The sequence below is a fragment of the Petaurus breviceps genome, unplaced genomic scaffold (assembly GCF_028583685.1).
Source record: "Petaurus breviceps papuanus isolate PSGF00001 unplaced genomic scaffold, PetGlider_PUasm1.0 90823, whole genome shotgun sequence".
NCBI lineage: Eukaryota > Metazoa > Chordata > Mammalia > Diprotodontia > Petauridae > Petaurus > Petaurus breviceps.
In genome coordinates, this window is record NW_027187352.1 from 1096669 (window position 1) to 1112462 (window position 15794).

General features: G+C 46.5%; 1 protein-coding gene across 5 annotated transcripts in view; it reads right to left on the reverse strand.

Moving 5' to 3' along the window:
* Positions 1 to 15794, reverse strand: part of ARAP1 (ArfGAP with RhoGAP domain, ankyrin repeat and PH domain 1) — a 119375-nt gene that overhangs the window by 65155 nt on the left and 38426 nt on the right. For 4 of the 5 annotated variants that reach the window (XM_069070799.1, XM_069070800.1, XM_069070796.1 and 1 more), the window contains exons 3-4: positions 7435 to 7591; positions 5634 to 6382 (exon numbers count right to left, since the gene is read on the reverse strand). In XM_069070799.1, the coding sequence (XP_068926900.1) occupies positions 5634 to 6319 (686 nt within the window). In that variant the 5' untranslated portion in view covers positions 6320 to 6382; positions 7435 to 7591. Of the gene's footprint in view, positions 1 to 5633; positions 6383 to 7434; positions 7592 to 13209; positions 13265 to 15794 lie in introns of those variants that run through there. The other variant, XM_069070797.1, reaches the window with a different exon arrangement.

Sequence of the window (15794 nt, forward strand, 5' to 3'; positions counted from 1 at the left end):
TATGGAGCTCGGTGCATAGTAGGTGATTATTAAATGTTAGTTCTTATTTATGTTGATCCAAACTTCACCCCTTTGTGATTTCTTCCCACTGCTCTGGCAGCTAGGTAGTACAGTAGATAGCATTCTGGGCCTGGACTCAGGAAGACCTGAGTTCAAATTTGGCCTCAGACCCTTACTAGTTGTATGACCTTGGACAAGACATTCAACCTCTGTTTACCCCATCTGTAACATGGGGATAATAATAACACTTCCCATGGTTGCTGCAAGGATCAAATAATATTTGTAAAACACTTGGCCCAGTGCCTGGCACACAATAGGAGCTATATAAACATGTAATATTATTATTATTAGTTCTAAACTGGGGACCAAGGAGAACAAGTCTATTCCTTCTGAGGACCATTCCCCTTGAAACACTGCATTTGTGACTCCCACACTATTCATTATCAGATCTGTTGTTTCTATCTTTATGACATCTCTCATATATGTCCCCTCTTCCTTCCTCTGACACGGCCACCATGCCATACATGCTCTCATCACCTCGAAGCAGGACTACTGGAATAGCTTTCCTGTTGTAGTAAGTGGTGTCCCAGCCTCGTCTCTCCCCACTCCAGTCTGGCCTTGGCTCATTTGCTGAGGTGATTTTCCTGAAGTGTATGTCTGACCATGTCAGCCCCTTCTCAATAAACTCCAGTGGTTCCCAATCACCTCCAAGAGAAAACACTGCTGACAGAAGCCCTTCCTCACTTCCCAGGCCTCCCACGCCTATCTCCCCTCTGGGAACTCAAGGATGCAGCGTCACTGGCTCTGCCACTGTTCCCACGGAGGACATTCCCTCTCCAGACTCTTCATCTTCACTGACCCCCAGGCTGGAGTGCTCCCCCTCTCCACCTCCTGCTCCATTCCAAGCTTCCCTGACTTCTGCTTGTGGTTATGTTCTTGTGTTTGTCCTTCATTCTCGAAGAGGACCATGACATCAGGGAGATGATGACATGACCTGCAGGTGACTTTGATTGGAGTGAGGTAGGGCTATGCAAAGTCAGCAGCCTCACTTTCTCCTCCAGAGCCATCTGGGTCCAGTGACCATTCATCAGAATGACTAGAAATGACCCAGGATGCAATGGGAGACCCTGGTTCTTTTAGGCTAAGGCCCCCTGACTTCTGTGAGACTCAGCTCAAAGCTGACTTTCTTGCAAAGACTTCTACCAAGTCCCCTCCTCCTCCCTCCAGTGCCTTCCCACTAAGACTATCTACCTCCCACTTACTCTGTATGTAGCATGGGTGGACCTAGTTATCTACAGATTGTCTTGACCATTAGATTGTGAGCTCCTTGAGGGCAGGGATTAGTTTTTTCCTTTCTTTTTATTCCCAGTGTTTTGTACAGTGTTTAATAATGCTTGTTGACTCTGGGTGTGAGAGAGACAGAGAAAAAGAGAAACAGAAAGAGAAAAAAGAACAGATTCAGAAAGAAATGAGGACCAAAGAAAGATAGCTAAAAACAGAGATAAAGAAGTAAAAAAAGAGAAAAGGGAAAAAAATAAAGAGGCGGAAAACAGAAGAGACTGAAAGAGAAAAAGAGGTAAAAAAAAGAAATAGATGAAAAAAGCTAAAAAGAGGAAAACAGAAGAGACCGAAAGGCAGAGAAAGAGACAAAGAAAGAATGCATGACAGATGCAGACACAGAGAAATGGAGAGGGGGAGGAGAGAAGAGAAAGAAAGAGAGCAAGAGAGAAAAAGGAAGAGAAGAGGGAAAAGAAAGGAAGGGAAGAGAGAGACAGAGACAGAGACAGAGAGAGAGACAGAGAGAGAGAGAGAGAGAGAGAGAGAGAGAGAGAGAGAGAGAGAGAGAGAGAGAGAGGGAGAGAGTCCTTAGAGGTCATCTTATCCTTGCCGCTATCCCTGAGGGACTCTTTCTGCACTCTATGCAAACAGCTACATCCCTGCCCCACTGTCCATCCAGGCATTTCCCACCTTCAATCAGAAAGCCAGCCTTGGATCCAGCCTCCATCCCTCATGCTGTCTGTCATTCCTACCCCATCTACGATCAATCCCAGGGTATATCTGTGATGGGAAGGCTTAGAAGGCAATGAAGTAGCCCTGAAGAGACCCTATCTCCCATTTCCCTCTGACCCAAATCAGAGAAATTCCAAACACCCAGAGACCATCTCTCAGTCAGACAGTATTGTCCCTCCTCCCTACTCTCCATACATTCCTAAATCCTCAGAGGCCAGCTCAAGCTCTGCCTCCTCCAGACAATCTTCCCAGAACCAGACCACAGAGGTCACCCCTTTCTAGGGCTTTTATAAGTTCTGGCTCTTGATTTTCTTTGGTCCTTCCTGATTGTCTATTCCCTGGGTGTTAGCCCTGTGTCTTCATCCATGTTAGAAGGTACCCCAAGAACCAGACTAGATTTCTTCCCCTGCCTATGGTGGCCCCTAGGACGGGGAATATTGGAGGGGTGGGTAAATGTAATCTTGCACTTGGGTAGGGAAGTGTTAGGCCAGAGTTTGCCACTAGAGGGAGCCATGGAACCAAAGACAGAACTGGATCCTTTAAAAGCCTGGTTCACTCCCTGCTCTCCCATTCCTGGAAGTCAGTCAGTCAACATGCATTTATTAAGCTCTGACTGTGTGCCAGGCACTTTGCTAAGCACTGGGAGTACAAAGAAAGGCAAAAACACTGTCTCTGTCCTCAAAGAGTTGACATCCCAAGGGGAGGCAAGCATGAAAAATACGTACATGCATATAAGGTATATGACTGGAGTTAAGCTTAGGGAAAAAGTGGGATTCCAACTGAAGTTTGGAGAAATCCAGGACTAGGGGAACCTAGAACCTCACACGGAGCCCAGGCCTGCACTCCCACCATTCCCTCTGCTGGCCTTGGCCACCATCTCGGCGAGTCCCCCAAAGTCCCATCAGCCCGCAGGTTGGCCTTGTTCCTTCTCCCCGCCCGGGGTCTCTAGAGTTCCCCTCCTCTCCATCCTCATGGGCCTCATCCCCCAAGGCAGAAACCTCCTCACTGGCCTCTCCACTTCCAGTCTCCGACCTCCAGTCACAGAGAAAGGCAAAGTCAGAGAGAAAGAGAGAGAGACAGACAGACAGACAGACAAAGAGAGAGATGGAAAGAAATGGGGAAAGAAATGGAGACAGATACAGAGAACAATGGAGAGAGGGACAGACAGGCTGAGAGAAATGAAGAGACCCAGGGAGGAATGAAGAAAATACAAGAGGAGGAAAAAAGAGAGACAGGAATGAAGAGACAAAGGGGAAAGGAGGGAGACAGACACAAAAGGGAGAGTGAGATTAGGAGACACAGAGAAAAAAGGGAGAAAATAAGACCTGGCTCCACCACTTATTAGCTGTGTGACATTGGGCTAAAGATTTAACTATTAAGTCCATTTCCTCATCTGTAAAATGGGAAGATTGTTATAAGGATGAAATTAGTTGGTATATGTGGAAGCACTTTAACTGTGAACACAGCTTTCTAAAAAAAGAACTTGCCAGTAAGTTATAGAGGAACGCTTAGATTTCTATGCCATTTACTATGCTTTTCTCATCTGACTAATCATTGCTTTCTTTTGCTAAAATGAAATGTTTTGCGAAAAACATAAAATTGGAAATCTGACTACCTAACCTTGTTCAGTTAACATTTTCAGTTAAATTAATTTCAATGAATAAACCTTTATAACTTTGAGAGAGAGAGAAACAGAGAAAGCCATTAAGTCAGACACAGAAAAAGACTGAGGCAAACATTTATTCCCTTCTCTTCATCCCTAACTAGCTGATCCCATGGCTCCTGCCAGTTCTACCATCTCTACCCCTGAAAGATTCACAGTACCTTCCCTTCCTCCAGACTTCTGTACACAGGGGCCATGAGCACCTTCCACAGCCCACTTCTAACCACATCCATCCCCTACTTGGAACGTGTTTTGCCTCACCACTACCCACAAAGAGACTATAAAAGAAAATACTAGCATAAGGGAAACACTGGGCCTGCCCTGTCCGCCCAAGGGAGCAGCTTCACCAGGTTTCTACTGATCACACAAGCCTGGCATTTTAAAAAATCAGTCACACTGCCATTGGGCTCACTTTCCCAATGCCAATGGGTACTTCAGAGAACAATGCATGACCTATGAGTCAGAAGAGCAGTCCTCTAGCCTATCTGCATAAGAAGCCCCTCCACCTCCTACCAACAAGTAGCTATGCCAACTTTTCCTCCCAAGGAAGCCCATTCCTCTTGGGATCTCTCTAACTCTTAGGAAGTCTGTAGCTGCATCTTGCCTCTGCCTCTCTGCATTTCTCTGCATCCACTGCTCCTAGTTCTCCCTCCCACCTTGAGACCAGGCAGATCAAGCCTGATCTCTCTTCCACAAGACACCTCAAATAGTTAAGGACAGACACATCTCCCCCCAAATCTTCTCTTCTGTGGGTTTACGCCTCCCCAGTTTTTTCAATAAACCCACACGAGGGAGGGTCTTCAGACCGTTCCCCAGCCTGGCTGCCCTCCTCTGGATGTTTTCCAGCTTCTCGTCATCCTTCCAGAGTTGGCAATAACAACGCAGAGGCAGTCATACTAGAGCAGAGAACAGTAGCACTGGTCGCTCCCTAACCCTGGACCTGCTTCTCCCCTCAATAAAACCTGGCATCATTCAGACTTTCTCGGCTGCCATATTCTATTGATGACTTGAAACCCCCAGAGCATTGTCAGAACTGCTGCCCAGCCATGCCTTCCCCACCTATGTTGGTGAGGTTCATTTTTTTTAAGCCAAATATAAGACTTTATATTATTACTTTTCAATTTCCTCTTATTAGGGTCATCCAAACATCCTAGTCAGTCAAGATTTTGAGGGGATCCTGACTTTCATCCAAAGTATTACCTACCCTTCCCACCTCTGGGGTATCTGCCGATCTGCTTAAGCCTGTCATCCATGCCTTCTCCAAGATGATAAAATGTTCAATGGTCCAGAGCCAAGCACAGATCTTTGGGGCACTCCACTGGAGACCTCTTGCCAAGTTAGTTTCAAATCATTAATGACTACTTGTGAGGTCCAACCATTCATCCAATAAGGAATTCACCTCTATTTCTAGCCTCCGTCTCTCTTTCCACAAAGAGAACAGGAGGGTTTGTCAAATGTTTGCTAAAATCTAGGTAAATTATATCGATGGCACCACTACCCTGACCTATCAGTTCAGTGACTCTGTCCAAAAAGGTAATGAGACTCATCTAAAGTGATCTGTTTTTAAGAAAAAAAAAGATTATGAGAGTCCAAGATGCCTGCATGGTTCCTTCTAGCCACCTGGATCCTCCTCTCCAGCTGGATGGGCTCTAGGCCTGCCCAGAATTCCCCCATCTTGAGCTTTTGCTCCCCATTTCCTCTATGCCAGGAATGTTCTCCCACCCCCATTTTTACCTACTGAAATCTCCTGTAGTCCAGATTTCATTGTCCATATTCAAGTATTGCCTCCTTCACAAAGTTACCTCTCCCTAGAATTGATCTGAGTCGCTAAAGCCTTAAGTCATATCCTCATCTCAGTCCAAAAGCTTACCAAGGCTGGGGGGCCAGTCTCCCCTTTCAGCAGCCCTGAGACCAGAGCTATATCCTACTCACCCTCCCCCACCACAGCTCTCCTCCTTACCTCACCAAAGGCTTGGGTGGGCTGCTCCGAGGTGGAATGCAGGGTGCTCTGACTTCCACCTGGTGTCTTTTGGCAGGCAGTGGAGGCAGCACGGAGGCCTTGGATGGGCCAGGCTCCAGAGAAGCAAAGGGGGCGGGAGGTCGGCAACTCCTTCGGGGAGGGATGGGTGGGGCAAAAGCTGAAGGAACTAAGGTGGGGGTCTGTGCTGGGGCTGGGGCTGGGGCTGGGGCTGGGATTGAGGCTGAGGCTGGTACTGAGGCTAGAGCTGAAACTGGGACCAGGGATGGGACAGTGGCTGTGGCTAAGGATAGGTCTGGGGCTGGGGCCAAGGTTGGGACCATGGCTGTGGCTGGTGCTAGGGTTAGGGATGGATCTGGGGCTGGGGCAGAACGAAAGACATGGCGCTTGGCAGGCACGGGGCGGGGAGGTCCCCGAGGGGCTGGGGCAGGGGCAGGTCCGCGGGGCTCTTCAGAGGCAGGGGCATAGGCCCGTTGGAGGCCAGATAGGATTCGTCGGCGATGCCCGGGCATCGTGACGCCCATGTGGAGGAGCTGTCCATCGCTCAGGCCCCGGCAATCAGCTGCCCACACTAGCCCATACTGCTCAAAATGCCCAGCATACTGCTCCAGATGCAATGCCCGCAGCCACTCAAGCACAGGCAGTGCAGCCCCTACTTCCTCCGCCATGGCCTGGAGGGCAGCAGGGGCACTGGCAGATCAACAGGAACCTCAGCTCATCCCCACCTGCACCTAGAACCAGACACATGCATGCAAAGAGAAATCAAAGCCAAGTCAGGGGGCAGAAGGGAACTCAGAAATGGGGCTGAAGGCCTTGTACCCCTACCTCATGTAGGAGGAGCAGCCCCAAACCTGCTAAGGGATAGGGGGAATGCCACCATAAAATCAGGTAGAGACCACAAACTGAAAAAGAGAAAGGAAGAAATGATAAGGACCCCTCTTTGCTTCTTTACAGAAGCTGAGAGCCATGGGACTGTGTGTGTGTATGTGTGTGTGTGTGTGTGTGTGTGTGTATGTGTGTGGTGTATTTATTTATTTATATGTCAAGTTTGCTGATCTTTTTCCAAATTATTACTTCTTTAAAAAATTCTTTATTATAGGGAAGAGAGGGATACAGTAGGAAATGTAGATACATGAAAACAAAAGATAAAATAAAAATTTATTTTTTAAAAAATGAAAGGCAGGGGGCGGCCAGGTAGCACAGCGAGTAAGAGTACTGGCTCCAGTGTTGAGAAGACCTGGAGATTGAATCCCGGGCTCAGACACTTAGCACCCACCCAGAAACACCTGGCCGTGTAACCTTGAGCAAGTTACTTAACCCCAATTGCTTAGGGGCGGCCAGGTGGCTCAGCAAGTAAGAGCACCGGCTCCAGTGTTGGGATGACCTGGAGAGCGAATCCCGGGCTCAGACACTCAGCACCATACCCAGAAATAACTGGCCGTGTAACCTTGAGCAAGTTACTTAACCCCAATAGCTTAATAAAAAAAAAAAATTTTTTTTTTTAAATGAAAGGCAGGCAGAGACAGTGTAACATAGAGAAAGAGGCAAGACTCAAAGAGAGAATAAGTATGAAGGGAGGGATGTCAAGAGTAAGAGAGGGAAGTTTAAGGTAGCAACATAGAGCTCAAAGCCCCTTCCTGGAAGGCCTCCTCCCAGGAACTGCCATCCTCCCTCTGCCACCTCTTTCCCCCTACACACGTAAGAAGACCTCTCCCCGCCTCCTGCCACAGCAGGACACCCCCCCACCCCCGCATTCCCAAAGGTCATTCCTCCAACCACTTACCTGGCCACTAAGGATGGCTGGAGACTATACAAGGGGCCCCATAGCCCCAGAGGTGGGAACGCAGGGACAGAGGTCCACGGAGGAAGGCTTTTGAATCCAAGGTTAGTGGGACAGCCCTGGAAGGGGGCAGGTGAAGGGTCCAGGTCTGGTACTGGAGCTAGAGGAGGAATGGAGGGAAATTAGAAGGCCAAGAATGTAGATTAGACCACGGACTGAACTCACACAAAAAGAGGTGAGGAGAGACAGGAGAGGAAGCTTTGTCAGAGACCCTGACATATAGAGACATTGAGAAACCAAGAAACCCAGGAAATAATCACAGTCTCTGTGCAACCCAAACCTGACTAGGACTCCCCTCTACAACCTGTCAAACACGTGGCCGTCTGGCCAGGCCTTGCAGACTTTCAGAACAAGGGAAGTCCACACCTCCCAAGGCTGCCCACTCCATTTTAAGGACGTTCTCATTGCTGGAAAGTCTGTTATTACTTCGGGGTTATATTTCCCTTTTTTGCTACTTCTCACTGTCCTTAGATTCCACCCTCTGGGGTCAAGAAGGGCAAGAAGCTTTCCCTTCCCACGTGGCAACCTTCAAATATTGGAAGAACAAAATCATTCCCCCCCTTAAATATCTTTTCATATGGCATGAACTTGAGACCTTGTCCCCTCTTGGATGCCCTCTGGCTTAGAGGATGATGCCCCAAACTAAGCACAGGCTCAGATGTGGTCAGAAAAGGGCAGAGGAGATGGGTACCATCTCCTCTGGGCTTTAAGATCCCATCAGCTTCACTGGCTGCAGACTGAGCAATAAAGGCAGTGTCAGCCCTGGGCCCACTCTGCCCTCTACCCGAGGTCTCACACTTGAAGGAGGCCAGTCAGAGGTGACCTAATGCCACTCAGCCTGGACAGACCTTACTGCAAAAGGGGCCAAGGGCAGCAAGAATGGAGTAAGGGCTCAGCCTGGGCTGAAGGACTAGGGTATTGGGGAATGGCAGGGGTTCAATATTAAATGCAGCATGTGCAAAACAATATAGAAATAGACATCAACCAGAGCCACAACTAGGGTGTGGCAACCAGGGCCTTATCCCAGGAAGCCAACATCCAGGAACTGCCCTTCTTTCCCTTCTGCTGGTCTTCCTTGGGTCCATGATGAACAGTAAAAATGTCCTCTTGTTCAACCCCTGGGTCACCATGCTTGAGGTCCCATGACCATCATGTCACCCTTATCCTTCCATCTGTCTGCCCCAAACCACAACAAGGCTACTGTCTCTAGGATACAACTTATCAGACAGGCTTTCCAGGCCCAATTGCACCACCAGTTGAACTATGCTCTGCCTGTCTACCCTACAACTGGATTTTTTGCCCCAGGAAAAAGAATTCCTAGTTACTGCTCAGTCATCAACTATCTCAGGGAGGTGCTATGTGAGGCAGTGGTAAGAGTAGTGAATTTAGAGAGTCAGGAGACTCTGGTACTATCTCTTATTGGCTGCACGCCCCTGGGCCTTCTCTCCCCTTCTCTGGACCTCAGTTTTCCCCAACAGTAGAATGGGTACAATAGTGCCTCTACTATCTGCCTCACAGGATTGCTGTGACCAAAAGAACTCTTTGTAGGCCTTAAGGTGTGACAGGAAAAGTGTTCTTCCTGATCAAACCATTCTGGAGAGCAATTTGGAACCATGCCCAAAGGGCTATAAAACTGTGCCTACCTTTTGACCCAGCAATACCACTTCTAGAATTGTGTCCCAAAGAGATCCTAAAAATGGGAAAAGGACCCACATGTACAAAAATATTTATAGCAGCTCTCTTTGTGGTGGCCAAGAACTAGAAATAGAAGGAATGCCCATGAATTGGGGAAGGACTAAACAAGTTGTGGTATATGAATGTAATGGAATACTATTGTGCTATAAGAAATGAGGAGCAGACAGACTTCAGAAAAACCTGGAAAGACATATGAACTGATGCTGAGTGAAGTGAGCAGAGCGAGGAGAACACTGTACACAGTAACAGTCACAATGTGAGATTACTAACTTTGATGGACTCCTCTCTTCTTAGCAATGCAAGGATCACACCTCCAAAAGACTCATGATGGAAAATGCCATCCACATCCAGAGAAAGAATTTTGGAGTCTGAATGCAAATAGAAGCATGCTATTTGCTCTTTTTTTTTTTTTTGTTATTTTGTTTTGTTTCTTCTTTCTCATGGTTCTTCCCATTAGTTCTAATTCTTCTTTACAACATGACTAATGTTAAAATGTTTAATATGAATGTATAAGTGGAGCCTACATCAAATTGCTTACTGTCTTAGGGAGGGGGGAGGAGAGGGAGGAGGAGAAAATTTAGAACTCAAAAGCTTAGGGAAGTGAATGTTGAAAACTAAAAATAAATAAATAAATTTTTTAAAAGTGTTCTTCATTTTATTGTTAATAATATTACTACCTATATGTCATAGGAGAATCTAAGTGGTGCAATAGCTAGAGTACTAGACCGAAGTTCAAATCCTGCCTCAGATACTTACTAGCTGTGTGACCCTGGGCAAGCCACTTAACCAATCTGCCTTCATGAGTTGTCCGAAGGATAAAATAAGAAAAAATATATGCAAAGCATTTTGCAAATCTTGAAGTGCTCTATAAATGCTAGGATCAGCTCAGGCATGTTAAGTCATGGTGCTATCCTCATCATCCCAAAGGCAAGGCAGGGCAACCAGCATTTATTAAACACCTGCTGTATGCCAGGCACTATGTTAAGGGAATAGGATACAAATGAAGTTTATAAAAGACCATCTCTGCCCCAGTGGGGGAGACAAGGAGCCACCAGTTCCATACAAACAAGAGAGACAAGATAGACAGGAGATATCCAAAAGAGGGAATGAAAAGGAATCATCGCTAACTTTAGAATAGCTGACATTTACATCAAAACGGAACCTTCCAGAGCACTTTAGAAGCATTCCTTTGGATAAGGCAGGCACTGCAGCTATCATCATTTTGGAGGAAAGGATAGGAAGGAGCTTGCCCCCATCACATATCTAGTGAGTGCCAAAATTTAAACCTACCTTTTCCTGAGTCTAAGTCCATTATGACATTGTATCTATGGAAAACAGACCTAAGGGGCAGCTAGTTGGTACAGTGAATAGAGCACCAGCCATGGAGTCAGGAGGATCTGAGTTCAAATCCAGCCTCAGAAACTTGACACACTTACTAGCTGTGTGACCTTGGGCGAGTCACTTAACCCCAATTGCCCTGCCTTCCCCCTTCCAAAAAGAAAAAAAAAAAACAGACCCAAAAGGAAAGACCCCGATGCCATCTCTCTCACTAAGCTGCTATTCATACACAATATATTCCATCTCCCACCTCCACACATCTGCACTAGCTTTGTCCCAGGCCTGGAAGGTTCCCCCTCCTTTCCTCTGACTACTAGCTTCCAGCTACTCTAGCTTCCTTTAAGATTTAACTTTCACCATCTGTAGGATGCCTTCTCCATTTCCAATCCCTTCTATCTGAGATTGCCTTCCATTTTAACAACATTATCATTTAGGTATATGGTTATTTACATACTGTCTCCCCCATTAGATTGCAAGTTCCTAGAGGACAGGAACTGTCTTTTGCCTCTTTTTGTATCCCAGCACTTAGCCCAGTACCTGGCACACATGCAATTAATAAACATTTATTGACTGAGTGATTGATATATCAATAGTGCCTGGCACATGGGCTCTTATTAAATGTTTGTTGATTGGCTAATTGATCTATCTTTTAAGTATATGGGTATTGCTAAACCCCCCTCCCCCATTAGAATATGAAGTCCTCGAAGGCAGGGACTGCATTTTTGCCTTTTCTTATATCCTTATAACTTAGCACAGTGCCTGGAACACAGCAGGTGCTTATTAAATGTTTATTGATTGACTGGTACATCTTCTAGGTATAGTTATTTACACATTGTCTTCCCCATTAGATTGTAAGCTCCTTGAGGGCAAGGACTGACTATATCTTGGGTTTCCATTTATCCTGGGCACTTAATAAACGATAAACCCAGTACTTAATTAGTGTTTGTTACACTGAGCTCCATCCCCCTCACTGAGCCCCATACACTTGTTGAGGCCTTATCCCACCCCCTAGGCACACTGCCCTCCTCTGCCGGACACTGACAAGAGGTCCTCCTTGGCCCGTACACCAAAGGACCCCAACTGTCCATTGCTGTTGCTGAGCCATGTTCGACTCTTCATGACCCCATTTGGGGTTGCCATTTCCTTCCTTCTCCAGCTCTTTTTACAGGGGAGGAAACTAAGGCAAACAGGACTAACTGATTTGCCTAAGACCATACAGCTAATAAGTGTCTGAGGCTGGATTTGAACTCAGGTCTTCCTGACTCCAGGCCCTGCACTCTATCCACTATACCACCTGGCTGCCTGTCTGTGCAGACACCCATTTCCATATACATACTGTCCCTTGGCCTGTGACAGCACCAGAAACCCTCCCTGAGAGAGTCGGACCTGACACCCTCCCCTTCCCCCTCCTTTCAAGCCCAGGAAATGTTGAAGAAACACATTTGCATAGAGCCTTGCATGTGTGACTCAGGTCTGTCACAACTTCTGAGTGCCTTGAACTTCTTCAAATCCCAAGCAGCCTCCCCAGCTGATCCTCCTCTGAGCTCGGGTTTGCTCCAGTTCAGGGCGGCCCACCCCACCCAGGCCCTAGAGGAAGGAGCCAAGCCAACAGCTTCTGAGAGCGGACAGGGAAGAATACATGAAGACTCATTGGAGAAGAGGAACCCAGGAAGTGGGCTGGAGCTCCCAGGATCACGACTTCATCAGAAGTCATCTCGTCCAACCCCCTCAGTTAAAAGATGAGGACACTGGGACCCTGGGAAGCTATGACCAAGGTCCCACAGTTACAAAGTAGCAGGGTAAGCTTTGAGCCCAGGTTTCCTAATTCCAGAGTCAGTGTCCACTCTACTAGACCATGTCTATTAGACCATGTAAGAATCAAGATAAGAATACAACAAGAATTGCATGTCTGCACAACAGAATTCATCCAACCAAGACCCTTCTTCTACCATGTCTCATACCACAAACACATACTCCAGGGCCCTCCAATGCTCACCCTCACATACACACACACACACCACAGATGCACAACATGAGCAGCTCATAGCTGACACCCCACAACACATGTATCTTTCATACCACAAATACTCCACTGCATACAACCTGACACAAACCCAAACCCCAGACCTGCCCCACAAGCGCCTACATACACCCTGGCTGTCTATCACACACCCATATCGCATCCTAACATCCCATATACTCCTAGACAACGGTACACAGAGTAGTTAGTAACAAACACCACAGACTCCCCAAGTCCAGTATAACCACAGCACACAACACAGCACAAAATATACCCCAAATTAGCCCACTAATGCACATAATCATACAACTATACCATAAATGCCCCCCTTCCAACTCCCCTCCACATACCCACACACAACCATGAATTCTCACAATGCTCACAGTCACACAACGTCCCATTTACCCCACAACTACATCACAAATCCACCTACCACACCGGGGGACCAAGTACAAATGCTCACACCCAACCTCCTAACAATCACCCAGGCCACACCAAGTATAACATACACAGAGATCACACAACCACAACACAAATTGTCACAAGCCTTCTTTGCTCCCCAGAATTCCACACAATGCCCCTCCAGCCCCAACTCTGCCTCCCTAGGACTTCCTCTGAGCCCTAAAGACCATCCCCTGCCCAGGTCCCTTGTCCCCCCTTGCTACCTGTGGGGAGTGGGGCACAGCCCCAGCTCAGGCCTTTTCACCTGCTCCTGCCCCAGATGAGGAACCAGTCTATGGGGGAGGGAGGGAAGGAGGAAGCGAAAGGCTCATTCAGCCCAACCCAGAAAGCCTTCCTCCACCCTCAGGCCCAGCTTCCCCCTGCCAGAGTCACTGGGGAAAAACAGCTTTGAAGCCTGGACACATGCTAATTATTGGTCATTCTGCTGAACTCCCAAATACTATCCATCACTTCATTCTGAAATACCTAACTGCCCCCTCCTCTTTTGTCACATCATCTAGAGATTTCTGTCCATCCCCATCATATCATACAGAGATTTCGGCCTTCTCCTTCCTGTCCATCATATTACCCAGAGATTTCTGTCTCCTCCTGCCTGCCACATCATCTGGAGATTTCTGTCTTCCCCTTCTTCTCAGTCACATTACCTGAAGATTTCTTTCTACTCCCATCACATAGCCCTGAGATTTCTGTCTCTCTCTCACACACATTAACACCCAGAGATTTGTCTCCACTCACACTTAAGAGATTTTTGTCTCCCAAGTCATGACACAAGAAGGCAACTGTGGTAGAGAAAAAAAAAAGTCCCAGACTTGGAGAAAGGCGACCAGGATTAATTAAGTCACAAGCATTTATTAAGCACTTACTATATGCCAGGTATTCTATTAAGCCCTGGGTATACAAAGAGAGGCAAAAACATGTTCCCTACCCTCAAGGAACTCCCATTCTAATAGGAGAGACAACATGCAAAACAATAAATAAATGTACAAGGTCTATACAGTCTAAGTGGAAAGTAATCTCAGAGATAAGGCAGTATGACATGCATACTACTAAAAAGCAGGGCAGACTCAGGTCGTGGAGGACATATTGAATGCCAGGTAAGAAATTTAAACTTTAGTAGGTTGGTCATTGATAGGAATCTGTCATTAAGTAAAGGAGTGACACTGGACAGATCTATGAATGAGGAAGATTGATATGAAGGATGAATCAGGGAGGCAACAGAGTAGAGTAAGAGAAAGTAAAGGTGAGAAGACCTCTAAAATGGATGATGGCAGTGGAAATTGAAGAGGAATAAAGGGATACAAGAGGGCTCAGAGGGAGAAACCCCTACAAATACATCATTATAACCCAGGTGCAGATCTATGAGGACTGATACACAAGGTGGAACAACCCAGTGGGGGCTCAAGACATACCTGAGAGACAGAGGAAACATGGACTGGGACACATCTCAGGTTAATACACATTATCATGTGGATTCAGACACATTATTACATGCTATAATCATAGGGCTTCAGACATGGAAGAACATTCCATGCTGAGATTACTGATGTCTATTATACCACCCAGGAAACACAGATGTCCAGCAGGCTACCAAGAGACTACTCCTGATTCCCATCAGGCTGTCAGGAGATGCCTGGTGCTGGCTAAGAGCACAGCCTGGTAGATTCAGCCGAACAGTTAAATGGTTGAACCTAAAGAACAGACATCAGGGAAACGATCTGGTTGGAAGGTCTACAGTGGAGTACCCCAGGAATCTGTGCTGGACCCTGGGTAGTCTCCCATTCTTATCTGAAGCCTGGACACATGCTAGTTTCTGGTCATTCTGCTGAACTCCCAAATAATCTCCCATCACTTCATTCTGAAAAATCTAACTGCCCCCTCCTCTTTGTCACATCACCTGGAGATTTCTGCCCACCTCCATCATATCATCCAGAGATTTCTGCCTTCTCTCTATGGCTAAGATGAAGCCATAGATAGATGGCACGCTCATCGAATGTAGAGATAACTCAGATCTGGGAGAGAGAGAGCTAACATGTTGAATGAGAGAGTTAAAATCAAAAAAGTCTTGGGTACCCCTGCCTAGTTACAATTCTTGTCAATGTCCATTTCGAACTTAGTTAATGCTGAACAATGAGAAAATCTAAGAAAGTGAAATTTAATAAGCTAGAGCAGGGGTGGGGGAACCTGGAGCCTCGAGGTCAATGTGGTTCTCTTGGTCCTCAAGTGCAGCCCTTTGAGCGAATCCAGACTTCAAAGAACAAATCCCCTGAATAAAAGAATTTGCTCTGCAAAACTTGGACTCAGTCAAAGGGCCACACCCAAGGACCTAGAAGGTCATGTGTAGCCTCCAGGCCACGGGTTCCCCACCCCCAAGCTAGAGAGTATCCAGAAGACAGAAATTAGGATGATGAAGAGTCTCAAGTTTATGCCTCCTTAAAAAGATTGGTTGAAAAAAATAAGAATGTTCAGCCTAGAGAAGGAAAGACTGAAGGGATATATGATAGTTTTCCCCAAGTATCTGAAGGGCTGTGATGAACAAAAAGGATTAGGCACGCTTGAATAAACTGCTGGACCTTCCCTTTGATGAAAAAGGAGTTATTATTATTCATTTAGCATTTATACAGTGTTTTAAGGTGTATTAATGCACTTTACATTTTTTGTCTAATTTTATGCTCATTACTAGTTAGGTGCTTAATAAATATTTATTGACTGCCTGAACAAGTGATAAATTCTCAAAGGACATGAGCAACTTTCAAAAGAGTAAACACAAAACATTTTTGGTCACTTGAAA